The 27,953-nt window shown below is 44.8% G+C and overlaps 1 protein-coding gene across 3 annotated transcripts in view; it reads right to left on the bottom strand.

Annotated features, from left to right (window-relative positions):
- The window catches only part of ADD2 (adducin 2), a 103,523-nt gene that overhangs the window by 25,027 nt on the left and 50,543 nt on the right, over window positions 1-27,953 (bottom strand). For 2 of the 3 annotated variants that reach the window (XM_003793434.2, XM_012807390.1), the window contains exons 2-6: window positions 21,119-21,233; window positions 15,116-15,333; window positions 12,866-13,004; window positions 3,858-4,009; window positions 3,357-3,437 (exon numbers count right to left, since the gene is read on the bottom strand). In XM_003793434.2, coding sequence (XP_003793482.1) covers window positions 3,357-3,437; window positions 3,858-4,009; window positions 12,866-13,004; window positions 15,116-15,298 — 555 coding nt within the window. In that variant the 5' untranslated portion in view covers window positions 15,299-15,333; window positions 21,119-21,233. The remainder of the gene's footprint in view (window positions 1-3,356; window positions 3,438-3,857; window positions 4,010-12,865; window positions 13,005-15,115; window positions 15,334-21,118; window positions 21,234-27,953) is intronic. The other variant, XM_012807391.2, reaches the window with a different exon arrangement.

The following is a 27,953-nucleotide window of genomic DNA, read 5'->3' as shown; positions in this document are numbered from 1 at the left end:
CATGTGAGTGCGAGCATGCTCCAGAGAGGCTGGTGGCTGGTGGCTAGCCTTGCTGTTCCCTATTTAACATAAACAATTTTACAGAACACCAACATCAGAGGAGGTCACTCTGTGGCTATGATACAAGACAAATGACTACTCCTTAATCACGTTTAAGCACAGGGTGGTGCTTGTGGCTCAGTGGGCAAGGCATCAGACCCTTATACCAAGGGTGGCAGGTTCAAACCCAGCCCCAACCAAACTGCAACAAAAAATAGCTGGGCATTGTGGTGGATGCCTGTAGTCCCAGCCACTCAGGAAGCTGAGGCAAGAGAATCGCCTAAGCCCAGGAGTTGGAGGTTGCTGTGAGCTATGATGCCACAGGCACTCTACCAGGGGTAATAAAGTGAGACTCTGTCTCTATTAAAAAAAAAAAAAAATCATGTTTAAGCACAGACAAAAACAACACTGGGCCAGTGCAAAAATGACCAACACCCCCACTCCTGGCTAACAAGAGAGACTGCTGCTTCTTTACCAATGACAGCTTTAGCCTCGCTCCCTTCCATCCCCTCCCCTGCCTCCTGGACAAAAATTAGTAAAAAATATCCAATCATAGAATTTCCCATGTCATAACTGTGCAGTTCAGGGTGAATTGCGAAGTCTCTCTCAAATCACCTAACACAAACCCAAACCCTGAAATAAGCTCCTCTTAACACTCTTACTGAATGCACCCCCTCATCCTTTGAGTGCAATCTCCTTCCAGCGGGTCATGAAGCTCACTTATTGACTGCAGCAGTTCTCTGGATATTAATAAGCTGGATTATAGTTGCTAAAACTCACTAACATTTTGGCCCTTAAAACTGAAGCACACATGACATCCTGAATGTAGCCCACAGGGCAGCTCCTCAAGTTGCCCACTGCCCCCCATCCCAGAAGGCGCAGGCAGACAAGATGGAAGGTGACAGGGCCAATGTCAGGGAGGGGTGTGCTTCTGACATCATTTGCTTAAGCAGAAGCCTCAGTAAGAGGTTCAACAAATCCCTAATCACAACAGTCTATTCTAAGTGAAATTCACAGAATGCACTTGACTAAAAGTGGCCTCACTCCTAGAGATGGCAGCAACTCTCTTACCTCTGTACTTTAGACCTGAGTGCCCAGTGTGGTCCTCTGGTTTCCCTTCAACCCAGCTCCCCCACTTCCTTGGGTGTGTGGCCTGTTTGGAATTCCTCTCTGGGACGGTCTCTCTCTGATCTCACAGATTTTTTTTATCTTATCATTAGATGTATAATCTGTTGTCTAACAGCACAGCTACTGCTCCATACAGTGCCTTTGTACAAGTGACAAAGCAAGCACACACTCTTGAGCACAGCCCCAGGGACATAGGGCTTGGTATGTGGATATTGCCATTGTGCAGATTCCAACAGGAAGCCCAGTGCCAGGACATAGTAAGTGATGAATTCCACCTCATCCTCTCATCCTCATCAGCTGGGCTCCCTTGCACAGTGTGGTAGCTACACAACCTTCCAGAGCAGCCAGAAACATCACATGCCCAAGACTCTCAAACCTGTATCTCTGACCTACAGCACTTCTGAACTCAGGATAACCAAATGACAACTGGCATCTCCTGAACATCCCCAGGTCCTCAAACTCAGTCACATGTTCCCAACCCAATTGATCACTAGGCCCACTAAGCTTGCAGGCCCAGAATTTCCTTCCCAGCTAACTATAAATGCCCCAACTAGTTGTCTGTGTGTCAGGTGGTCTCCACACAGATGTCCCAGTGATTTTTCTACAACAGAAACCTGCTCACATCACTCACCTGATTAAAACACTACAGTGGCTCTGCGTGTCTGGTAGAATAAAGTCAAAATGCCACACAAGCCCTTTCATGCCCATTTATCTTCTGGTCCCTGACCCCCTCCCAGACTCACCTCCACACACTGAATACCTGAGCCAGACTTGGCCACCTGCCTGTCCTCCCAGATGCACAGAGATCTTGTGTGCATGTGGGCCTGGTGCAAGCTGTGCTCTTCCTGAGGACACAAGTCACCTCCATCAAATCTCTCTCCCTGCCACATGGTCTCAGTTTGCTCATTCTGATGGCTCATGAGGACTCCACTCATGCACCACAGTTTCAACTCACAGCCTCTCTCTCCTTCCACTTTCTATGACTCCCAGTGGAAAGGCTTTTCCAGGCTTTTGAAGCTTCCTTCAGCTCTGTCAGAGTATTCTTCACTCTGAGATTTGTTTGTTGGTTTGTTTTTGTTTTTGTTTTTGAGACAGGGTCATGTTCTGTCACCAGGCTGCAGTGCAGAAGTGCAATCACAGCTCACTCACTCCAGCCTTGAACAGGCTCAGTCGCCTCCCCTGTAGCTGGCACTACAGGTCCATACCACCATGCCTGGCTAATTTTTCTATTTTTTGTAGAGACAAGATCTGGCTATGTTGCCCAGGCTGGTCCCAAACTCCTGGCCTCAAGTGATCCTCCCACCTTGGCCTCCCAAAGTGCTGGGAACCACTGTGCCTGCCCACTGTAAGTTTTAAGCACTGATTACCTCACCTCTCTTCCCTGACCAGACAGAGCCAGGGTTGTCCTTGTCTCTTTGGTCCCAGTTCAGACTTAGCCATCACCTTCTTGGGTGGCCTTGTGCAAGTTACCCTCTCTAGGCACCAGTGTCTTCTCCTGCCTATAATGTGGTGTTAGTCAACATCAAGGTCCTTCCCTGCCCAGATAATTTATGACTTTATCAGTCTGGACTTTGAATGAGCAGCTGGACTCCACACATGAGCAAGTGTAAGGCCTGCCAAAGCCCCCGAGGTGACATCCACCACTCACAGGAACACAGCAGAGCAGCCACCACCCACACAGCTGAGAATTAGACTAGAAAACAGTCCTGCTTTCCTCCTCCCACCCAGAAATCTTTCCTGAACTGAAGCAACTTCTGGAAGTTTCTTTCTACTTCATCTAAAAGGAGCCATACTGAAAAGGGAGTCAGAAGCCATCTCTAACGGCACTAGCACTAGACGACCATGTTGCTTTGGTTCTTGTTCTAATGTATCCTTCCATGCAAGAAGTCCCCTCTTCCAATCTTTATGGTCCAATCCCAGGCTCAGCCATTCCACAAGTCTGCTCAGAGACTCCAGGCCCATGTCCACTCCCTTCCCTCCTACTGTGCTGGTGCCTGCACCTCTTGTCTGGTCTCTTGGTCACCTCATGCTTTGGGCACTCAGTTTGTTCCACTGTCTTCTCTGTCCCACCATATTGTGAACTCCACAGAACAACAGTGACTGATTTAGAAATGACCTATCGCTGGAGGAGCAGAGAGGGGGCTGTCATTTCAATAAGGAGCAGGCAGCAAGATGCTGGCTATACTCACCAGGCTGGATGCTGTGACTTCACTGCAAGACACTCCCTTAGGGCTAATCAGAAAGTGGTCCTGCTCCTTGCTGACTCTCAACTAGAAAAAAAAACAAAAAAACAACAAAACATGCTGTCAGGGGCAAGGACACTGTGCTTGAATCCTTTCTTCCCTCAAATCTATTGTGTCCAAGTCTTCCTCCAGTGAACCCTTCTCTCTTCCCACCCATGAGAGATGAAGAGGATATGGCCTTTATTTGGAGCTGGGAAAATGGAGCGACAAAAGGAATCTCACAGTGGTCAAGGGTAGCCCTAGATATGGGATCCAGGAATTCCTGGTCCTTGTCCCAAGAAGAACATACTAGATAGGTTGTCTGTTCAGTGATCAGTGTGGTTAGAAGCCTTGGAAGGACTCTGTATCTTGGTCAAAGGCCACCAGCTATGCCATGGCCATGCTGAGGATCAGAGGGATTTTGTGGAACCACCTGCAGTGCCCACCCCAGTCCTAGGTTCTCCTCACCGTAACATAGGTGTCACTCAGCTGTGCCCAGCCATAGAGGTCCAGGAGTCGGTAGACGCTGCTGATCTTGCACCTCATGAGTCGCTCACCCTTAGCTAGGGTCAGGGAGTCAGCTGTGTGAAGGTCATTGATAGGCGTCATCAGGGAGAAGTCTGCAGAGATGGGGTGGGGACAGTGCAGCTCTGAGGTAGGGTTCTCATTTGCCCACCCCTTCCTTGCCCCAGGCCTCTCTAAATCTTCATTGGTACTACAACTGCACAAGGGACTTTCCCAAGCAGAGAATCAAACAGCGTTGACCCATACTGAGGGGGACAAAAATCCAAGAGAATGGATATTTGTGCCAATAAAGTCCTCTGCTCATTTAGATAAGCATGGCACTGCTTTTGGTTACAATCATGACAAGACCCATAAAGAAGGGACTGTGGAATGTCAAGCTTACTATGCATAAACCCTGAAGATGGACATTGAATAAATGCAAGAATAAATTCTTGACTGAAAATCAGGTATATCTCAGCCAAGAGGTAAATTCCTTAACTTCTTGTAAATGCCCAGGAGTCAGCGTGGCTGTGGTTGGCTGAAGGACTGGAGGCCTTGTGCAGGGCATGTCTGCTCCTCTCTGGACATGTAGAGATGTGTTCTTATATGATAGTTCTTTCTGGGAATTTTGTGAACATATAGAAGGGATTTGAAAGTGGACCTAGAAAGTTTGATGGTCATCTCCCCAGAGGACCCAAAAGGTCTAGGAGTTGACATCCAGTCTATTTGATTAAAAGTGATGACTGGGCAGTGTCTGTGGCTCAAAGGAGTAAGGCACCAGCCCCATATGCCAGAGGTGGCGGGTTCAAACCCAGCCCCAGCCAAAAACTACAAAAAAAAAAAAAAAGTGATGACCACCCCTACATGCCTCAGGAAGGTAGAAGAGGGCATCTGAGCCCTGGTACTTGGATTAGTCAGTGTCTAGGAACCAATAAAAGAGTCAACAGAAATGGATTCTGGCTGAAAATGATGTCTGGCTAGAAACCTCCTGACACTGCCTATCCTAGCTCCCCACAACCTTTAATGGATCAGAATGTCGTTTGGAAGCTTTTACCACCACCACCTCTGAAAGCCTTGCTGCTACACCATGTTATGTATATCTTGTATGATGTTTGCCATTAGCTGAAATGAAGAGATGATCTACAAAGGTGAGGTAGGACTGGGTGCTATTAGGCCAACACTAGACAGGCAGAGAAGACCTTGAATCACTCCATGTCAGGGAAATGCTACCAAAGGGCCTGAGCCCTCCAGAGGCAATACATCTACCTTTGGGGCATGTGTCCAGTATGCCTAGTTAACAGGGACAGCAGTGGTCCAAAGGCCCAGTTAGATACCAAGAATAATACCAACATTTTAAAGTCAAGGATTTCTAATTCAAATTGGACAGTCTGAGATCCCTTCCTCCTTTCCATGGGCTCCCAGACAAGAAATTAGGATCCAGCATATCCTCTTTGTCCTGTATCAAGGAGAGTACCCCCTGCTCCACCCTCTGTGAATGACCTGCCCACAAAACCGAGGGGTGGGAGGAGAACACAGGGTTCAAGAGCAGTTCCTGATCCCCTGCTCTAGGTCTTAAGGAGGGATAAAGAAAAGTTGGTCAATTGGTACAAAAATATGGTTAGATGAAAAATATGTTCACTAGTACAGTAGGGCAAGTATAGTTAGCAAGAATCTATAGTATATTTCAAAATAGCTAAAAGAAAAGATTTGGAATGTGTCCAACATAAAGAAATGATAAATGTTTGAGGTGACAGTCCAATTACCATGATTTGATCATTACATGTTGATACATGTATCAAAATGTCACATGTATCCCATAAATATGTATACCTATTATGTATCAATTTTAAAAATAAATAAAGTAATGATGGTAAATACAAATTTAAAAAATGCTTATTCTAATTGGCCTCATGAAAATTCAAATGGCTGAATGCCACATTTATAAATCTGATCTATCTGAGCCAACAATTCAAAGTACCTAAGAAAACATAGAGTATAAAGACAGAGACATGAAAATAAGGGTAGAGACTAGGACAGATATGGGAGACAAAGACCAGAGAGAGAGCTAGCATATAATCCGTATTGATATAATAGTACAAAATTTTTCTGAACTGAAAAAAAGACCTGTGTATACAAGTTGTAAGGACTTACTACATTACAAGGAAGGAAAAGTTCATTTAATAAATCCCCAAACCTACAATTATATGCTTCCTGGCAACATTTCTGAAATATGAGACAGGAAAAAAAAATCCATAAGCATCTAGAAAAAAAATTTGATTATCTACATGGAATAAAACATAGGCTGTCTCAAATTTCTGTTATAGCCACAAAATGCTAGAAGACAATGCTATAGGTTTCTAGAGTGACCCAAAACAGGTAAAAATAAAAGATCTAAAGTATATCAGACAGCCTAGGCATGGTAGCTCATGCCTGTAATCCTAGCCATCTGTGAGGCTCAGGCAGCGGGATCCCTTGAGATCCTGCCTGAGGAACAGTGAGATGCCATCACTACTAAACATTGAAAAATGAGCCAGGCATTGTGGTGGGCGCCTTTGGTTCCAGCTACTCGGGAGGCTGAAGCAGTTAAGATCACTTGAGCTCAAGAGTTTGAGGTTGCTGTGAGCTATGATGCCACGACACTCTAGCCTGGGCAACAGAGTAAGACTGTCTCCAAAAGAAAAAAAAGAAAAAAAAAAGGACTCAGACAAATATAAGCAAAAATTAGCCAGCATGGTAGTTCACACATATAGTCCTAGCACTTTGGGAGGCTGAGTGGGGAGGATCACTTGAGGGCAGGGGCTAAAAACCAGTGTGAGTATCACAGGGAACCCCCTAACACTGCAAAAAAATTTAAAAATCATCCAGGAATGATAGCGTAAGCCTGTAGTCTCAGCTACTCTAGAAGCTGAAGCAGAAGGATTACTTGAGCCCAGTAGTCTGAGCTTGCTGTGGGAGCTATGATTATGCCACTGCACACCATCTCAGACAATGGAGCAAGATCCTGTCTCAAAAATAATAAATAAATAAATAAACACAGATCATATTATTATCAAAGGAGAAGTCAGGGAAAACAATATTCTCTTGGACAAAGAGAATGCAAACATACAAAGCTATTTTGTATGTAATTTTATATGGATTAAAGGTATAATCCATAATAAAGCTATAGCTATAAAGAATACTTATGCTCTGAATAATATTTAATCAAGATATATAAAGCATATTACAAGTCCACAGTGATCAAAACAGCATGGTATAAGCACAAAAATAGAGACATAGCTATATGGAACCGAATAGAAAACCAAGAGACGAAACCATTCTCTTATAGCCATCTGATCTTTGATAAACCAAACAAAAGCATACAGTGAGGGAAAGAATCCCTATTCAATAAATGGTGCTGGGAGAACTGATAACCACATTTAAAAGATTAAAACTGGACCCGTACCTTTCACTACTTACAAAAATTGACTCGACATGGATAAAAGATTTAAATCTAAGACATGAAACAATAAAAATCCTAGAAGAAAATGTGGGAAAAATTCTTAAGGATGTCGGCCTGGGTAAGATTTTATGAAGATTGCAGTGGCAATCATAATAACAACAAAAATAAACAAATGGGACTTAATTAAACCAAAAGGCTTCTACACAGCTAAAGACACAAGAATTAAAGGAAATAGAAAATCTTCAGAATTGGAAAAGATATTTGCATGTTACAAACCTGACAAAGGGTTGATAACTAGAATCTACTGAGAACGCAAATTAATCAATAAAAAGGAGTAAACAATCCCATATATCACGGGGCAAGAAACATGAACAGAACCTTCTCTAGGGAAGACAGAAAAATGGCTAACAAACATGAAAATATGCTCATCATCCCTAATCATCAGAGAAATGCAAATCAAAATCACCCTGAGATATCATCTAACCCCACTCAGAATACCCTATATCATAAAGTCCCAAAGTTGTAGATGTTGGCGCAGATGTGGAGAGAGGGAGAATACTTTTACACTGTTGGTGAGACTGCAAACTAATACAGGCTCTTTGGAAAGGAGTATGGAGACTCCTCAAAGAACTCAAATTAGAACTCCCATTTGATTCTTCAATCCCATTACTAGGCATCTACCCAGAAGAAAAAAAAATCATTTTATGATAAGGACATTTGCATAAAATTGTTTATCACAGCTCAATTTATAATAGCCAAGATGTGGAAACAACCTAAACAAACTGTGGTATATGAATACCATGGAGTACTATTTAGCCATAAAAAGATGGAGACTTTACATCTTTTGTATTAGCGTGGATGGAGTTGAAACACATTCTTCTTAGTAAAGTATCATAAGAATGGAAAAGCAAATATCCAATGTACTCAATACTAATATGAAGCCAGTAGATGATCTAATATATGCCTATACAAGAGAAAAACTCAATTCAATTCAAGGTTGGAGGGACAAACGGGGGAGAGGAGAGGGGATTGGTGTGCTCCCACTCAGTGGGCACGGTGTAAGGGTATATGGCACACCTTTTGTGTAAGGGACACAACTACAAGTGGGACTCTACCTAACAAATGCAAATATTGTGATCTAGTTGTTTGCACCCTCACAATCACCTGAAATAAAAAAAGGATATATAAAGCAAAAACAATCATAAATACGATGAGAAATGAACAGAAATCAAATACAATAGGCGACAATACAGCTCTCTGTTTGGAGAAAATCAAATAAAAGTGAAAATATAGATTAAATAATATTCCCTAGAGAGAGTCTATATCCATATATCATTTTTAAATAATATTATTAGGCCACAAAGAATATCTCAATAAATCTCCAACACAGAAATTAAATAATCCATATTTTCTAAACATAAAGCAATAAAACCCAATCTTATTAACAAAACTTTCATTTATTTATTTATTCAAATGCTTAGAAAGGAAAAAATAAACTTCCAGAAAGCTCTTAGAATAAAAATGAAGTCAAAACAGCAAATGCAAGCTATTTAGAAATGGACAATAAAATAAATACTATATGTCAAATTCATGAGATAAGGTCACACACATACTCAGAGAAAAGAAATCTATAGCCTTAAATGTCTTTATTACTGAGTTAAGTGTAAAAACAAATCCATATTTTCTATTCTAGAAAAATATAAAGAACAAAATAACCAAATAAAAGTTATGAAAAGTAATTAATGAATATCAAACAAAATTAATAAATTAGGGACTAAGAAGAATAGTGGAACCAATACATAAATCCAAGAATCAGCTTATGTGACAAGCTCTGTGAATAAACAAATACCTGGACTAGTTGATGTAGAAAAAGTAGAAATACTCAGCACTAGGAATGGGACTGGGATGTCATCTCATCCACAGCAGAAAGTTTAAATGTTACAAATAAAATTGTGAATCACTCTAATAATTTTGAGAAGCTCCATGAAATGGATTATTTCATATAAAATACACAACCAAAACTTATTCAAGAAGCAGCAAAATAAATTTAAAAACTCTAGGTGCAACTAAGGAAAAAATGTCAAAAGCATTCATTTCAATTCAGGCTGGGGAGAGGGGGAATAAGGGAGGGGATGGGGGGATTGAAGGTGCTCTCACTGAATGGACACAATGTAGGGGGGTACAGCATATCTTTTGGGTGCAGGACATGACTACAAGAGGGATTCTACCTAACAAATTCAAGTATTGTGACTTGGTTGTTTATACCCTCACATTAACCTGAAATTAAAAAAAATGTCAAAAATACCTAAAAATGTTCCAGATCTAGATGGCTTTGTAAATGAATAATAAATCTTCTAAGAATAGATACTTCCTCTCTTAACTTAAACTCCAACAGGGGTCGGGGGGGAGGCAGGGGAGGATTACCCTGATTCATTTTAGGAGACTACAGCTTAATACCAATAATAGGTAGAGAATGCCTAAAAAGTGAACTGCTGACCAATCTCATGTGTGAATATGAATGCCAAAATCCTTAATACAATTCTAGAAAATCAAATCCAGAAGAGCATTTTTAAAAGACTGCATCGAGATTAGGAATGATTTATTTTAATAATGAAAAAAGAGTTCAATATTCAGAAACCTATTACTATAACTCATCAACAACACCAATTAAACACCAATTGTTTAAGAAAAGAAAAATCGATAAATGCCCAGAATGCATTTTATGAAATTCAACATCCATTTTGTGAGGAAAAACCATTGTGAACTAGAATAAAACGATATTTCTTCAACACGATAAAGAATAATTATACCAAACTCCTATGGTAAAACCATTTCCATTAAAGTCAGAAACAAGACAAGAATGATTATTCTCTAATCTATTATTAAACATTGTTCTGAAAGTTGTAACAGATGCAATGAGAAAACTGGAAAATGAAACCAAAGGATAAATGTTGGGAATGAAGAAAGCAAAATGATACTTATTTGAAGATTATGTGACTTTTCTATATACACGTACAAAACCCAAGAGAATTAACTGAGAAGATGTTAGAATTTAAATAAGAATTCCATACGGGATTATTTTAAATATATATATCCAACATTTCCCTTAAATGAGAAATATAACCAGAAACAAAACTGAATGAATAGAAGACATTATCCTATTTCTGAAAAGATTTAAGATTCATTCATGCAAATTTACTTTTTTCCCTTTTTTCTTTTTTAGAGACAGGGTCTCTGTTGACTAGCCTAGAGTACAATGGCGTTATCATAGTTCAGTGTAACCTCAAACTTCTGGGCTCAGGAGACCCTTCCACTTCAGCCTCAGAAGTAGCTAGTACCATAGGTGCAGGCTACCACACCTGGCTAAACTGTTTTTGCTTTTTTTTGGAGATGGGGTCTTGCTGGTCTCAAACTTCTGGCTTCAAACAACCCTCATGCCTTAACCTCCCAAAGCACTGGGATTACAGGTATGAGCCACCACACCCAGAGCATTCACGTAAATATTTTAAGAACCTACCACATGCCAGATACTATTCAAAGTCCAGGACACGATTTTAGAATATAGCAGTGAACCAAACATACATTTCTTCTGTGGAGGTGACATTCTAATATAAAATTGTACATTTGTAAATCCTTCACCAAATCAAAATATTCATTTCATGTAATCCTAATCCCAATCTCAAAAATAACTTTTTTTTTTTTTGAGACAGAGTCTCACTTTATCACCCTTGGTAGAGTGCTGTGGCATCACAGCTCACAGCGACCTCCAACTCCTGGGCTTAAGCGACTGTCTTGCCTCAGTCTCCCGAGTAGCTGGGACTACAGGTGCCCGCCAGAACACTTGGCTATTTTTTTGTTGCAGTTTAGCCGGGAGGGTTGGAACCCTCTACCCTTGGTATATGGGGCTGGCGCCCTACCCACTGAGTCACAGGTGCCGCCCCCCCAAAGGAACTTTTAAAGGTAGACGGGGTGACACCCACAGCATAGTGATTAAGGTGCTGCCCACATGCACTGAGGGTGGCAGGTTCAAACCCTGCCAGGGCCAGCTAAACAGCAATGACAACCGCAACAACAACAACAAAAAATAGCTGGGCGTTGTGGTGGGTGCCTGTAGTCCCAGCTACTTGAGAAGCTGAGGCAAGAGAATCGCTTAAGCTCAAGAATTGGAGGTTGCTGTGAATTGTGACACCAAGGCACTCTACCCAGGGTGACATAGTGAGACTGTCTCAGAAAAAAAAAGAGGTAGCTGGGAGAACTTGGCAAAATAATCCTAAAGTTATTTTAAAGAATAAACTTGTACAAACAGTTGAGAAAGAATGACACACAATGGAAAATTACAATGGATTCAATTTCTTGGAAATTAAAGAATTCTATAAGACAAAACACCATGAACAAAATTAAAAAGCAAAGGAGAAACTGGTAAAAATTGCAATACATTGGACAGATAATAGAGAAATAGCCTTACTTTATAAAGATTTGAAAATTTAGAAGAATACACTAATAGGAAAATAGGCAAAGAATGTAAATAGCCAACTTACTACAAAAAGAAAATCATCCCAATATGTATGTGAAAATACATAATGTATCTAACCTTATTGGTAATCAGATAAACCCACATTAAAATACAAAGTATTTATTGCCTACCAAATCAGGAGGATGAAACAAATGGTAATAGATACAGTGGATCAGGGTGGAGGAAATGAGCACTCCACGTTAGTGCTGCACGGAATGTACATTGGATTCATCTTTCTATCTTCAGGATGGAAAAAGGATATAATTTGATATTATACATTAAAGTCTTGAAAACATGCATATACTTCAATACAGCAATTCTACTTCTAGTAATTTGTCTCAAGGAAATAGTCATGGATAAACTGTCAGATTTATTTACAAGGATACTTATTGCAATGTTGTTCATGATAGCAAAAAGTTGGAAACTATCTAAAAGTCCAATAATGGTAAATTGATTAAACAGAACGTATCTACCAAAACTTATTTTGTAGAACCATATTTTACATGAGAATTTACTCAAAATATGTTAAATTATTTAAATTGTAAGTATGATATAATTACATTTTATTTGCATAATTTATATGTTAAGAAAAAAGGGCTAGAAGGATACATGTATGCACAATCTTGTATTAATCTTGTTGAGGGGAGAATATTTTCCAAAGCTTGTTTCGTAAAGGTTGTGGGCACAGTTTCACAGCCCAGGAAGGTGGCTAGCCAGGCTCCTCTGGGCCCTCATCTTTGGAGTCAGGTTAGCTTCTATGGCTTCTTCCCATCCCCTGAAGTCACCTCTGCCCCTCCCATGCCTGGTATCAGGGATAATTCATCTGTGGATCTTTAATTCCCAACAACATCAGAAGCAAAGCCAGGTACCCCTTTGGCTACTGCTGAGCTCCCCAAGGCCTGATGATACAGCCGTGCCATGGCCTGGTAGCCTGGCAACCAACTGCTTCTTGTCTCTCTCCTCTCCTCCCCACCCCACTCCTCCACCTCTGCTCCTGGCAGCTCCCCAGAAACCACATACTCATGGATGATGTCGGGAAGACTGCGTGAGAGGTGCTGGCCATGAAGTCCGCAATCTGTCGCAGGGCCCAGATATTGGAGGAATTGTTCCCCTTCTTCATCTGCTCCTGGATGAGGCCTTCCAGCTCCTCCCTGAAAGACTGAAGCAGGCCCCCCAGGGGCTTGTACCCCCCCAAAACCTCTCTCACAGGGCCCCTCGGACCAGTCACCAAATAATGAGCTCTTCCTAGTGCCCACCCCCCACCCCAGTCAGTTAGGTCAGGGCCATACACCCCCAACACCAGAATCCATGATGCCAGGGGACACTGGCAATTCTCCTAGGACCTTGGAAGCCTCCCCAGATTGCTGTGTAAGATGCAACAAGGAGCCCCAGGGTGGGAATGAATCCTGTGTTCTCCTGCCCTGTGGGCACTAATCCAGATTCCAAGCCCTTCCTGTGTCTGTGTGATGGCCAAGGCCCCTCCCCCATCAAACCTGGCAGGACTTCACTTTAGTAACTAAAGACATTTTTAAAAGCAAAACTGAGTGAAGAAGTGCTCCTCTTCCCCTCTGCATTAGCCATGCCTATGGTTCCTATGGGCCTTAGTTTCCTCATGTGTTTAATGAGAGGGAGGAGGAAGTGCAAAAGGATCTGATGACCTCTCAGGTCATTTCCTCTTCCGATGTCCAACTCTAAGACTGGCTTTTCAGACTACCAGGCCAAAAGCAAGGCATCCTGCCCACTGGGTGGCAGCAGGACATACTCCTGAAAAACAGGGATCTGCTTACATGTTGGCCAACCTATAAAAGGACAGAAGGCATCAGGATCTCCCTCAGCCCCTGCCTGATGCCACAAACCTAGGCTGGTGCTGTCTAACTCTGCCCTTTCCTACCCCCTCTGCCACACATCCTAGTCACATTCTGGAGGTTTTGCCAGGGTGCCTCATCCCAATGCTTGTAGCACCTGCCAAAGCACCTGCCCCAGGCTCCCCAACACAAGGCTGCCAAGACTAGGGTGACCAGACGTCCTGCTTTTCAACAATTTGTCCCGCGTCCCGCAGCATTTTTAAAAAGTCACGATTTTTGGAAAGAATGCACGAACAGGCGGGAGAACAAGAAGGGAATATACGGTTTTCAGCTATTTTGCTGGAATATGAGTTTTATATTATTTTTGTTAATTTTATAATGTTAAGTGTAATAATAACAAATAATTGGTGAGAAGTGATTATCGAGAACTGCTTATCAAAGTTTGCATTGTTGTCAGCCCCCGCCCCGCCCCGCCCCCCAGCCATGTTGTCCCACCTTACTGATGTTAAAATCTGGTCACCCTAGCCAAGACCCCAGGCCCATCCTCCCTTGCTCTGCAAGGCCTGACATTTTCCCTGCACTCTCATCCAGGGTCTCCCAAAATGCAGTGGTGGTGTTGTGCCCAAGGCAGAGCTGGGCGCAACCTCCTGAGCCCATCCTGGCAAGTACCTGGAGATGCCACCTCCAGCCCCAGGCTTCCTAACTGTTAAGGATCATGCATTGCTTCCTGAGGACCTCCAAGCTCTATACCCTCAGACACCACCTTGCTGCCCTCCACACTGGCCTCCCTCCCCACCCAAGGGCCTGCATCATCTTCCTTCTCCAGTGGTCCTCTAGGCCCACCTTCTGGCCTTCTCAAGGCATTCCTGTCTCAAGGAGGAGCTCCCTGCCCACGCCAGGCAGGGAGCAACTAGCCTCAAGTCTGGAGGGACAGCAGGTGATCTGCCTTTCTCTCCATCCCCCAGCCCATCCCATACCTTATTGAGCCCCCTATTCTCCCCACCTCTTGGGGCTTCTCGACCCCCTCACCCCATCCCACGCACGTCAAGGCCATAGGGGGCGTTCGTTCTCACTCTGTGGTCGTCTATAAAGGGACCCCCAAGCCTTCCACGCGGCGCCCGGTGCTGGCCCCCAGCTCACAAGACTGTCTCCTCATTCATCTCTAGAGTTTTCGGGAAGGAGGGAGGTGAACGCTGGAAACTGAGGCTCAGAGGGGGCACAGAAGGCTGGAGTGGTGGGGGGCTCCAGTCCCACCTTCCTCCATCACCAAGCCGAACTCTGGCTCACAAACCACTTTCTGGCATCCACCTGTGATTGGGGAGTAGGCTCACCCAGATCCACCTTGCTCACTGGGCTTAAAGCGCTACCGACCCCGAGCAAGGAAGAGAAGGCTGTTCATCTTTCAGGTCCACCCCGAAGAATCCTCGCCGCCCCTTCCTCCCGCCGGGCGGGGCCGGCCACTCACCGGGCTCTGCAGGATCATGGTGACGCGCTTTTTCTGCTCCATCAGGTTGAAGTCCTGTCGCAGGTCCGCAGCGCGGTTGCGGAGGCGCATGTATTCCGGGTCGTCCTCAGAGAAGCGGTCAAAGTAATGCTGCCCCTGCGGGGGCGGCGGGGAGGCAGCCTCGGGGACCGCCTCGTCACTCATTTTTCCTGGTGGGTTTGCAATCCGCTCCTGGAACCCTGCAGAGAATTGGGTGCGCAGGCAGGTGGGTGTTTCCCATCTGGGAGTACACGCTTCCTAGAGCTGAGAGTTGGGTTTCTTTGGGTCCACAATGGGATGCGGCTATTCCCGAGAGGGTGGAAGCCGAGCCCTCAGCTGCTGCTCCATGTGTCAATCTCTAGGGGGGGCTGGTGCGGGGACGTATTAAGTCAAAGCATGGGACCCGCTCACCTGTGCCGCAACCTTCTCCAACTAAGCGGCCAGCCTTTAACTGGTCACGCTTGGCCTAGAGTAGCTGTTTCCTCCAGTGGAAACATAGCCTGTGGACTTTATTGAGCATTTCTGTGATGCGTACCTGCATAGTGGAAAGCTATTTTCTGTGAATTAGCACTTCATCTAAAATGTAAACTCTCTAATAAGCCTCCTCACACATTATGGTGGGGAATGCACAAAAGAACACTATCACTAAATAGGAACTGCTAACGGTACTACAGAAAAGGAACAGGAACCGCTCAAGTGCGGGATACACTTTGCTCCCTGTTTTTCTTTACAACTTGAACTTTGGTTTGGCCCTTTGAAAGGAATTTTTGGTGAATCACAGGACCTGCTCAGGTGTGCAGCACCCATGATTTGTAAATCATGTCTTATTGATGAATGAAATTCTTATTCTAAGTTTACAAAGAAGCATGCAACTCTTATTAATGGAAAATTACGTTCTCCTAAACCCCACTAGAAATATATGGATAAACAAAGACCAAATACTGTTTGCATCGTGCCATGTTGCCCCTGATACATATTTTGTCTAGACCTGATCTCTGGAGTGTGGACCAGGGCAGCCTTTGGAGAGTCAAACTAGGGAAAAGTCACATGTTTTTTTCTACTCGAGCATGCTTTTTGAGAGGCATGAGTGATAAAGAAAGGAATGTCTTCTATTATTCTATTGGAGCCTTTCTAAAGAATGAAGTGCCAGTTCCAGCCTTCACTTCTCAACTGTGGGAGGGAGTTTGCCCAAACCAGTGTCCCTTGGTTTATCATCACCACTTGACCCTTAAGACTGCGTTATGCCCCCTTTAACATCCAGAGAAGCCTTACAGAACGTTAGCCTCCTCCTTGCTGGCTGAGTCCTTTTCCTGGGTGACTCTAATGAGCAGCCAGGGTTGAAATGTCAGGGGCTAGATGAGGATGGCTGTAACATGTAATGGTAGGAGTCCATCCAGGTGTTGGTTATTTCTAACATGCCTGACAAAGGAGACACAAAGTTCTATGTGTCCCACACTCATGCCCCATGCCATAGCTGTCCATGCCCTCCTTCCACAGTACACTTCACCTGGGAAATGTTAAATAAGTTTAGCCTAAAGCTGTCTCCTGACATATTTTAAATGCAGTGTAAAGGACTCTACATATATAGTGAACTGTAACCCAACTTCACGTGCAAACAAACTCTTATAAAAAGTAGCTGGCTCAGCGCCTGTGGCTCAAGTGGCTAATGCGCCAGCCAAGTACACCCAAGGTGGTGGGTTCGAATCCAGCCTGGCCCACCAAACAACAATGACAGCTGCAACCAAAAAAAAAATTGGCCGGGCATTGTGGCGGGCCCCTGTGGTCCCAGCTACTTGGAAGGCTAAGGCAAGAGACTCGCTTGAGCCCAGGAGTTGGAGGTTGTTGTGAGCTGTGATGCCACGGCACTCTACCCAGGGGGACAGCTTGAGGCTCCTGTCTCAAAAAATAAAAATAAAATAAAATAAAAAGTTGCCATCTCAGCCAATCACAGGTGGCCAAATATTTGAACCTTGTTCTTGTAGGGCAAACACCAACCCTAACTAATCCATCTGTTTCTGTACCTCTCTTCTGTTTTCTGTATGTTGCTTCCCTTTTCCTGTCCATGAATGTTATCCAACCGTGTCCAACCCACAATCACTGTGAAACTATTCTGGTTCTGGGGGGGATTCCCAATTCGCTAATAATTCTTTGCTGAATTAAACTCTGTTAAATTTAATTTGTCTAAAGTTTTTAACAGTTCGCAGGTGTGCTCCAAATGCCACCACGACCCTCTTCTACAAGGCTGTCCAACCAAGACCTCTGATCTTAATTCTTCTGCTAATTAGTCATCTTATGAAAGCCCTTACCACATTTCTCCTAATCAGCCCCACACTTACTAGTCTTGTTGGTAAGATATTTGGCAGCAGAAGATGGAGATGAGGGTCTGGGGGTTGGGGGAAAGAGTCTGGTGGAAGTGACAGCCAAAACAAAAATTCTCCAAAGGAAGATTTTGAAATAGACTTGGCAGGTTGCTAGAAAGGTTGTGGCTGTACTTAGTAACATTTATATACAGACCCATTCCTTTCATCTAAATGGAGAAAGAGTGATTGGGTCTGTCAGCGAAGTTTCTGGGGGAATCAGCTCTGGACTAGAAATCAGAGACCTGCAGTCTTGCCCCTATCTGCCACTTGTTGGCCACATGGGTTTGGACAAGTCATTTCTTCTCTCTGGGTCTCACTTTGTCCATCTTTAAATGAGGGAGTAAACAGAATGACCTCTGGGGTCCCTTCCGGCTTTGATACTGTATGCCTTATCTGAATTGGAGACAGAAAAATTCACATAGTACAGGCAGAAGGATGGAGGATCTGGGTTTCCTGGAGTAAGGGACCTTCCTGCTTTCCTCTGCAGTGGTTCTCAACTTTCCTAATGCTGTGACTGTTTAATACAGTTCCTCATGTTGTGGTGACTCCCCAACCATAAAATTATTTTTGTTGCTACTTCATAACTATAATTTTAAAAATTAAATCCATAACTGTAATTCTTGCTACTGTTATGAATCATAATGTAAATATCTGATATTAGGCAAGCCCTGTGAAAGGGTTGTTCGGGTCTCAACCCGTAGGTTGAGAACCGCTGCTGTAGGGGCTCTCCCCTGAGGCAGATGGCAAAAGAACAACTGCAAAGAACACACAGGAGCAACTGAGATTGGCCTTTTGGGTTCAAGTCAATTCCAAGTGTGTGGGGTTAGCTGACATACTTCACCTCTATCATGCCCCCATCCAGCTTCATTCCTGGGCATTGGAGGTCAGAAGGGATGACAAGGTCAAACAGTGACTACATCAGAGCCACTCAGATGTACGGTCCCTACCCACATGCTCCTGGTCAGGCAACCCGGAAGACCAAAATTCCTCCAGAGACATCACCCCACTGAATACCACCTCTTCCCTCTTCAGTGACTCATCATGGCAAATAATTCTGTTTGGCACTTTCAGAGCCCTGAATCCTTGGTGTTATTTTTAAAACAACAAAAAGTGACCCTCACCCACAGTAAGTGCACTGGATGTGAGCACAGAGAAGTGAGCTTATTGCCTTCCCTAGGACTCCAGGCCCCATAAGCTCCAGAACCATCCAAACTCTCAGCTTCTCTGGGAATGAGGTTGTTTTGACCAGCACAGCTTGGCGCTGAGCTTCCAGGAGTAAATCCTTTCTATCCAGGCAGGAAATAGCTGATCCTTGTTGCTTCCCCATGGAATGGTTGCATTTCCCAGAAAGGAGTCCATGATGGCTGTGAAGCAGCCTTCCCCTCCCTGAAGCGCGAGGAACGCAGAAGTTCTGGGCCTGATGGACAGACACCTACACCACCATGCCCTTGCATCTGCCTTCCCTCTTTAGAGTCGGGACCCAGAGGGCTGTTCCAGAGGTGTTCCAGTGGGGGTGACATAGGAATGGAAGTCCTGACTCCATCCCCATGACAACAGCAGCCTGAGAAAACCCTTTGGATTTTGAGCCATAGGCATCCTTTTGTGCTTCTTCCTTCCCTTCCCAAACCACATAGGTGATCAAAGTTAGTGTAGCATAACTACATTATACTTAGTGGTGAAAAGCACAGACTCTGGAACAGAACTGTCCGGGTTCAAATCTCTGCTATGCCACTTATTAGCTACGCGATCCTAGGCTAGTTACTTACCTGCTCTGTGATTTAGTTTCTCCATTTATAAACTGGAGATTATAACAGTTTAAGTTCTTTGAATGGTGGGTCTGAGGATTAGCAAAGTTAATGTATGTGAAGTACTTAAAATGGGGGCTAGTACAAAGCAAGTGCTATTAACTATTTACTCTTACTGTGTGTTACTTAGAAGCTAGAAACATCTTGGCATTAGGGATTCAAGTAACGAGAGGCTTGTAATTCAATTCTAATAGGTACACACTAAAACACTGTAATTGTGTGTTTTAGAAAAAAAAACTAATCTACTCTTGAGCTATATCAACAAAAAGAAGAACATCCAGACAAAGACTGAGAATGCCCAGTTTTTCAACCAGATAATGGAAACATGTCAATCTGGGGATCACAGAGAGGCTAAGCAGGATGCTGAAGATCAGAGATAAGCATTTGCTGGGTCAGATATGGTGTAAAAAAGAATATACTTGGGCTTTGTCCCTGGCTTCTGGAACAGAACTTCAAAAACCTTTGGGATTTCTATAATGTCCCAAAGGCAGTAGGAGTGTCTTTTGTCATTTATGAGCCCTTTTCAACCAAACCTGAGTTCATGCTCACAAGGCAACTCTTGGTGGGACCTTAGATGGTTTCAAAGGAAGACCAGGACATCCCAAAAGGACTAAGCACATGGCCAGGAGGCTGTGCTTCAACTCCACACCTAGCCTCCAAGGAGGGGAGACGGGCTGGAGATTGAGTTCAATCAAGTGGCAAGGATTTCTGTAATGAAGTCCTTGATTAAAAAAAAAAACTAACTGTAGACATAAGCTTGGGGGAGCTTCCTTGTTTGTGAACATACTAATATGCTAGGAGAGGGCGTGAAAGCTCTGTGTACCCCAGACCCTGAGCTTTGCAGCATCTCTGTGCGGGTGCTCTTGAGTTGGGTTCTTTATGATAAAACTATGATTATAAGTCCAGTACTTTCTGTGAGTTTTTTTAGTCATTCTAATGAATTATTGAGCCTGAAGAGGGATCATGATAAAATCCCTAAATTTATTTAGGTCAGTCAGAAGTACAGATGGCCTAGGGACCCTGCTTGTGGCTGGTGTCTGAAGTGTGAGCAGTCTCACTGGTAACCTTGTTCTTTAACTTGTGGTAGTTAACAGTGTGCCCTTCACTCGGAGATAGTTCATGTCGGAATTGAACTGAATTATAGGACAGCCGGTTGGTGACAGAGAATTGGTGACAAAACATCACCAGGCAACTCTATGGTTTATTTTCATTCCAAGACCATCTATGAGGTAAATATTATTGTCCCAGTTTTACAGAAAAAGAAACTGAATCACAGAGAGGTTAACTAACTTGCCCAAGGTCACCCAGATAACACTGGAGTCAGGATTCAACTGACTGGAGCCGGTCTGTCTCTGGCCCCAGATCCTGCACTTCTCCACTCCATCATAGTGTCCCTGAACATCTGCTGGGCTGCCATGTGGAAGAAGGATTAGGCTGATTCCCCAGAACCCTGGGGGCCAGAACTAAGAAACCAGGTGGTTGCTACAGGCAGATGGATTTTAGTTGAGGGCACGAGGGAGAACTTTCTAACAGCAAAAGCTGCTCAGTGAGGGAAGATGGAATAGGCTGCCTTGTCAGGTGGTGAGTTCTCTCTGCTGGGGTCAGAGTGACCATAGGATGCCATAGAGAGGCTTCTGTCTCTGCTGGGTAGAAGAGGTGGAGTAGACTAAGGACTTTTGGAGTCCTGGTAGCTGCTGAGTCAGCAGGATACAAGGAGTTTGGCAATGACCTGAGTGTCCAGAAGCTCAACCTCATGTGATGGATCCAACCTAAACATGTGCATCACCGCCCTTCTCCACCGCCCTCTGCTATCTACTCACCAGGAGACTGGCCCAGCCCTGTCCAAGGCTCCCTCTCAGTGTTCAGTCTGGACCCACTGCTCCACTCTCAGGGGCATCGGCCACATCTACACAGCCTCAAACATGCAGGTGGAAACTGGAAAATACAAACACAAGAAACATCAGAGCCTTGTCTGTGCCAGCACAACTCTTACCCTGATTTATTATAAGGACCGTCAGGCAATTCTTTAAAATGGATTTGAAAAGAATGTTTTGTTAAAAGCAAATTATACCTTTTTTGTTTGTTTGTTTTCTTGAGACAGAGTCTCAAGCTGTTGCCCTGGGTAGAGTGGTGTCACTGCTCGCAGGAACCTCAAACTTTGGGGGCTTAAGCAATTCTCTTGCCTCAGCCTCCCAACTAGCTGGGACTACAGGCTACAGGCTCCCGCCACAATGCCTGGCTATTTTTTTTTTCTGGTTGTTGTCTGGCAGGCCAGGCTAGGTTCAAACCCACCAGCTCCAGCTCCAGTGTATGTGGTTGGCACCTTAGCCGCTGAGCCATAAGTGCCGAGCCAGCAAATTAAATCTTTAAAAAAGGTAGAGAGCTTCATTATCTTTACAATTGGGAACCTTTTAGAGAAAAGAATTGGAAAACCCCTTTGCTGGGTGCTGGGTGCAAGGCCTCAGAGCTAGGATGCTGCTCCTGCAGGGAGGAACTCCATGTGTGAGCCCAGAGTGGATCACAAGTTGTTGGGCTGCAAAGGTCTCCTTTCCTGAGACCCCAAAACACTTAACTCACAGCTACCAAACTCACAGATGCTGCTATGAGTGAATTTTGGATACAGACCAAGAGGCAGAGCAGCCTGAAGAATATCACACTCCAGGAAAGTGGGAGAGTTTTAAATTTGCACAGGCCACAAATTGGTTGGCTCAAGATAATTTCACCTGGAGTTCAAGGGGAAAGCCCCCAGCTAATACCTGGATAATAGGTCATTCAGTAGTACTGAAGAAGGAATGTAAAATTGTTAATACCTTACAAATAAGGGTGAGTCACTACTCCAAAAATCCTGCGGATCAAGGTCTTCAAAGAGTTAATTGCCAGAATTTTTTTTTAAAGTGATAGTTTTCCATTTTCACTTGGACACCCTGTTGTCCAGACCCAGAGCTGTTAGGAGCTAGCTCACCCAGGGCTGGCAGCATCCTTGACCCTGACCACCCCATCCCCGGCCTGCCCCCTGCCTATGGCTCTGGGCTTACTAGCCAGCTCAGCTACATACCTCACCCTGGGCTGTCCAGAGTGGAACCACTTGGGGAGACTTGTCCCACCAATAAGGGGCCAGGAGAATTCATCTTGGCAGGTACAATGTGCCTGTGGGAGTCCAGGACATCTGCACACTCACTAAGGTATAAGCCAGGGGGTCCAAGGCTCAGCACTTCAGTGCCTAGATGGTCCCCAGTCCAGTCCAGATGTTCAGCCTTTTAATTAGGGACTTTGAGGTTGCTTCTAACTGCTGGGCTCTTTCTTCCAATGGTTTTCATTTTAATGACAACAGGGTCACAGCCACCTTTGATGCTGCCTCTGTCCAATGAGTCCCAGGTGGGGTTTGCCAACATACCTCTACTGCCCTCCCAGAGGACCAATCCTGCAGCTAGATAAGTTGTTTCTTTTCAAGCTTCCTTCCCTTCCCCAGTAGCCCCTGCCATGGAGGTCCGAGGCTACCCCATGGCCATAAGATTTGAATTTTCAGAATCTGAGCTATTTTTTGGTGTCAATTAATAGGATTAATCCTTTGCCCCAGAAGTGGCCCATGGCATTCTCATGCAAGAAAGCAGATGTCCATTCTTGAGATAAGTTATACACTGAACAAAATAATTCCCATCTGTCAGTATTAAAGTTCCACGATTAAAGCACCATTCCTCCGGTTATGAGGCTTCCCCTTAATTAAAATGAAAATAGCCCTGAGAAGTATTGGAGACAAGTATATTATCTGTAAGCCATTATCCTGTGCCATGAAACTGTCAAATCTCTGACTGCAGAAGCCAGCTGAGCAGGGCCAGGACAGGCACCAGATCAGCAAGTTTTAATGAAGGAGAGGAAAGAGAAAGTGGCCTGATGCCAGGGCCACTCAAGAGGGCCCTCCCCACCCCACACCTGAGGTGTGGCTGCTGCCCTGGGGGCTTTTGAGTGATCCTGGCCTGAAAGACCCCAGGCTTCCAGCCACCCTCAGCTCTCTGGCAGAGGTGAGAAGCAAGGAGCAGGGTAAGCCATGGTGCCCCGTATAATGAGAACAGGTACCTGACACCCCTTGATTACCCCAAAAAGCACTGGAGGCACGATCCCTTAGGGCCTCCTGTCCCCTGCTGTCAGCATGAAGTCAGGCTGGGCTATGAGGGAGAAAGAGTCAGGACTGTGTGTTCTAGTCCTTCTTGACCACCCACCAGACTGTGAACTGGACATTAAAAACACTCCGGGGCCTTTGCCTGCAACCACCTTGAAATCAACCTGCAAACAAATTGTCACTCCTGCTCACCTAGTGCCACACCCCCCACCAACCAGTCACTACACCAGTGCCCTGAGAGGGAGCCTTGACTCCTCTTCTTGCCCTGCAACATCTACTTGGTCTCCAAGGTCTCCAGTTTTATGTCCTAAATATTTCCCCACCTGGAGCACAATGCCCTGAATCACACCTCCTTCTCTCCATCTTTTAACGGTCTGACCCGCAGCCCCTCCTCTCTTTTGTCTACCATCCAGTCACTAGAGTCCCTGTACTAAAAATGCAAATCTGGCCCATACTTTTCACTGCCCTGATAAAAATCCATCCCTGTCACCTGGGGCAGTGTTCCTTAACCTTTTTTTAAAATTCCTGCTCTTCCAGCTAAAACTTAGTCAAATTTAGACTCTATTACAAAAATGGCAGGTTTTATTTTCATGTTTTCCAAATATAAAATTTTAAATCTCCAGAAAGAGGGGTGGGTGAGAATGAAAAGAAGCTGATTAATGGGTACAAATATAGAGCTTGAGAAAAGAAGTGAGACCTAGTGTTTGATAATCAGTAGGGTGACTATAGTTTATAATAATCAACTGCATATTTCAAAATATCTAGAAGAGAAGAATTCAAATAGTTTTAGCATAAATAAAAGGCAAATATTTAAGATGATAGATATCTCGAGTACACTAATTGGATCTTTGCAAATTATATCAATGTGTTAAATGACCACATGTATCCCCAAATTATATACTGCCATTATATATCAGCAAAAAAAAGTGTTTAAATATGAATTTGCTTTGTCAAACCAAATACATGCTCCATGTTAAAAAGTTCCTGGAGGCCCTCCGCCAGGGGCTGTGCCTCTCTCTGTGCCCAGCCTCTTCTGGCTGAGGATGGTCACCCTGTAGGGTACACTCCAGACTCTCAGCTGACACCCACAACCCCCAGGACCTCTCAGTGCTTGCCCTGCCCTCCAGGACCCAGAGGTACAAGGCAGATTCTTTGTGAGTGCAGGTGTCTGCCAGGAGTACCCTTTCCTCTTCACCTCAGGTGTCCCCACCTCCGGAAGCCCATCCCCAGGCCCCCTTCTTGGGCTGTCACATCACTTTACTCACTTCTTCCATTCTTCTTGCAGCCTGACAGCAACAACCTGTTGCCCTGAGCTCCTCGAAGCCAATGCCTGTGCCTTTGGCATTTACCTATCTTCCTTGTTGTCACAGGGCCTGGTGCCAGGTAGGTGCTGAATAAATGTTAGCTGAAATAAATACAACTAATGGCAAATTGTGAGGAGTTAGGACAGCACTGTCCTAACAAAGCAGCACTGTCGAGCCCTGGTGTCCCACAGGTGAGTGAAGCCTGAGGGGACCTCACAGCGTGGTTTGGGGAGACAGATCCCGAAGCTGTTCATGCCAAGGTAAGGTGATTTAGGTGGCAGGGGTCCGAGTGCCTACATCACCTCTTAAACTATGCATTCTTTGGTATATAACCCAATGCCTGGGCCCCTTTGCCTATTTTGGAGCAAATCCCAGCAACTGACTGTACCTCACACTAATAAATCCAACCATGATGGTGGAGAGACAGAGAAAAGGAAATATTACACACACCACACATGTGCATGGCAACCCTCCACCCCTGCAAGTCCAGCCTCACCTCTTTTGTCTCTCACCTCTTCCCTTGAGCACCCCTCCCCTCTCCTTCCCTCTCTTCCCCTCACTCTAGACCCTGCAGTGTGCTCAGGGGACCCTAGAGCTCCCTCTCAGCACCACCAGTTCACCTCCTCCACTCCTGACCCTCCTCAGCACAGACCCTGCTCAGGACTCAGCCTGGTAGGAGGGGAGCTGGGGCTTGCAAATCATGAAACACGCTCGCTGTCACAGAGCATTGTCTTCCCTGTCCCACTGAAGACTAAGTACATGTAACCACCGGAGTATGGAATCGCATTTCTATGGATCATTCCTGGTGGCTATAAAAGGAAAGAAAGGTCTATAAGGGGAGTAACAGATGCCTAAGTTGTCTGACTTTTTGTTAAAATCTGCTTAAGCTCTGTGTGCCCTTAGAGGATGTAGGTGCTGTCACCTGCCACTTCAGTGGGGGGTGTCCAACAAGAATAGACTGTATCACTCAGCACCCAGGGCCCAAGGTGGAAAGACAGTGCAAGCTGCCATTTCCCAGCTGCCTGCCATGGCCAAGGGCCCCCTTGGCAGTGCCAGCCTCTGAAAGCCCCAGGCCCAGGCCCCATAGGTGAGCTCTGGGCAAGGACAATGTAGCATTTGATCCAAACCTCAGGCTTGAAGTCAGAACCCAAACTCACCGATCACTGAATGAGACTCCCACAATGAGAGAGGAGACATCATGACTGTGCTGCTGCTGCTTTGCTGAATAGGTGGAGGCAGTTGAACCAGAGTGGGGCGCGCCCTGCCTGGGGCATTCAGATAGAGAAAGCTTATGACTCTGGGAGGTGGGATTATGAGGGAAGCTTATCATCCTCTCTTCACACACTTCTGACTTTTCCCAAGTTCTACATTAGGTATTAACTACTGTGATCATCTAGGCCAAAAATAGCTTAAAAGAAGAAAGGGAGAAGGTGGCAGGTGAGTGAAGGAAAAGTATCTCTATGTCCATCTCCAGGACCCCAACTGGGCTGAAAGAACCCTTCAACCCTCTGACTCCTGCCAGCCCAAGAAGTGCTTATTTCTGGTCACCCTTGATGCATACTTTGTTAGCAAAGTCCAGTGAATTCTAACCTAAGAGTTAGTAGGTAATTTTTCCATTCTCCTGCTACCCAGGAATTGGACTGTATGGAATAAATGGGCCTAGCATTCTTTCTTACAGACTTAGAATCTGATTCCCTCTTACTAGATAAACACAGTTACTTGTCAAGTATTTACTGGTGCCCCAAAGTGAGTAAGAATTGAAATTGGACATGAAAGGGAAGATACTTGGGAGACATAAGACAAGGCCCTATCTGCTAGAGGCACACAGTCATGTTTGTATTCATGAAAAACATGAATGCAAGTGAAATATACATAGATACAGACCTATATGCACAGACAGGTAATCAGCTGTTAAGGCAAACACAATACAGGGTACTGACAAGGAATGCCAATGTGATGGGAAATGTACGTGTTCGATGCTTGTGAAATCCTGGGTCCACATTTATGAGGCCTAAGATTCTGAGTTAGACCTTGAAGAAAGACATCATTCGATCAACAAATGATGTGCAACTGCAGTGGCTGCCCAGTGCTGTGCTGGGCCCTTCTCCCCAGCCCCACAGTGAAGGCTCCAGCATCCTGATTGTTCAGGTGAGGAAACTGAGGCTTCAGGAAACTGATTGACTTGATCCAGGCTACAAAGCTGGTGAAGGGCAGTCTGGGTTTAAACCCATCTGGTTCCAGACCCTGTTCTCTTTTGACTTCACCATACTCTCCTCCCCTCATTCAAATGAAGATGAGTGGATGCCAGAGGCCTGGTAGGAAGATGGGTAATGGAAATCAGCAAATGACCAAAGCCCAGAGCCCAGGTTCTATATTCCTGACAGAAGGTGCTGAGGACTCAGACACATCTGGAAGGATGCTGCTGGCTCCCCTGTTTCTGGCATGTGGGGCTCAGAGCTCTTCCCCATCAAGAAGATGGAGATTGGATAGCAAGGGACAGAGTAGGCGTCTCTGGGATGCACTCTGACAGGTAAGCTGTGTTTTTAGAAAAAGAAGATGCTGCTGGCTCCCCTCAGGGCTCCAGTGCTGGGCTTCAGATACCTCTGTTATTGGTCAGGTCAGCATTACCTATGCCTTCATGACAGTGAAATGGGGGCATGGGGAAGCCCTGGTGATGCCGAGACGATGCTGACAGTGCAGCATGGCTGGGCTTAGCCTTCACAAACTCAGGGCCCTTCAGTGAAAAGGTCAGCCAAACTTGGAGACTATCCAGATAAGAGCTCATCACAAAGGCTGTCTAACTGAGCTGACTGGTCCTCTGATTCACTGTTCCATACCTCAAGCTGTCCTGGAATCCAGACTCAGATACTTTTAAGCAATCACCTTGCCTGCCTCTTGCCTTCAGGCTAGAATGTCTCTAATGTCAATGGATCTACATTTTGAAAAGTTTTACCTGGATCTAATTCAAACATAAAACAGCGAATGCTCCTTTTTGACCCAATCTGAGAACATCTGTCCTTCAACAGGGAGTGAAGTATAACCCACTGAATCATGTGGCAGGACTACTCTTGTCTCCATGCCACCCTCAACCAGAAGTCTAGGAAACAGCTTTTATATGAAGTGGCCTTCAGTGTCTGCTAGAACAAACCATATCCTAGGCCACAGAAGGTAGAAAGGTATGCTCTTTTAGCACATAAGGTCAAAGTTGTTTTGTTAGTTTTGTTTGGGGGGGGG

The sequence above is a fragment of the Otolemur garnettii genome, unplaced genomic scaffold, assembly GCF_000181295.1.
Source record: "Otolemur garnettii isolate 467f Iridium unplaced genomic scaffold, OtoGar3 scaffold00068, whole genome shotgun sequence".
NCBI classification, from domain to species: Eukaryota; Metazoa; Chordata; class Mammalia; order Primates; family Galagidae; genus Otolemur; species Otolemur garnettii.
Note: the sequence above shows the minus strand (reverse complement) of the source record. Positions and strands in the feature narration are given on the sequence as shown.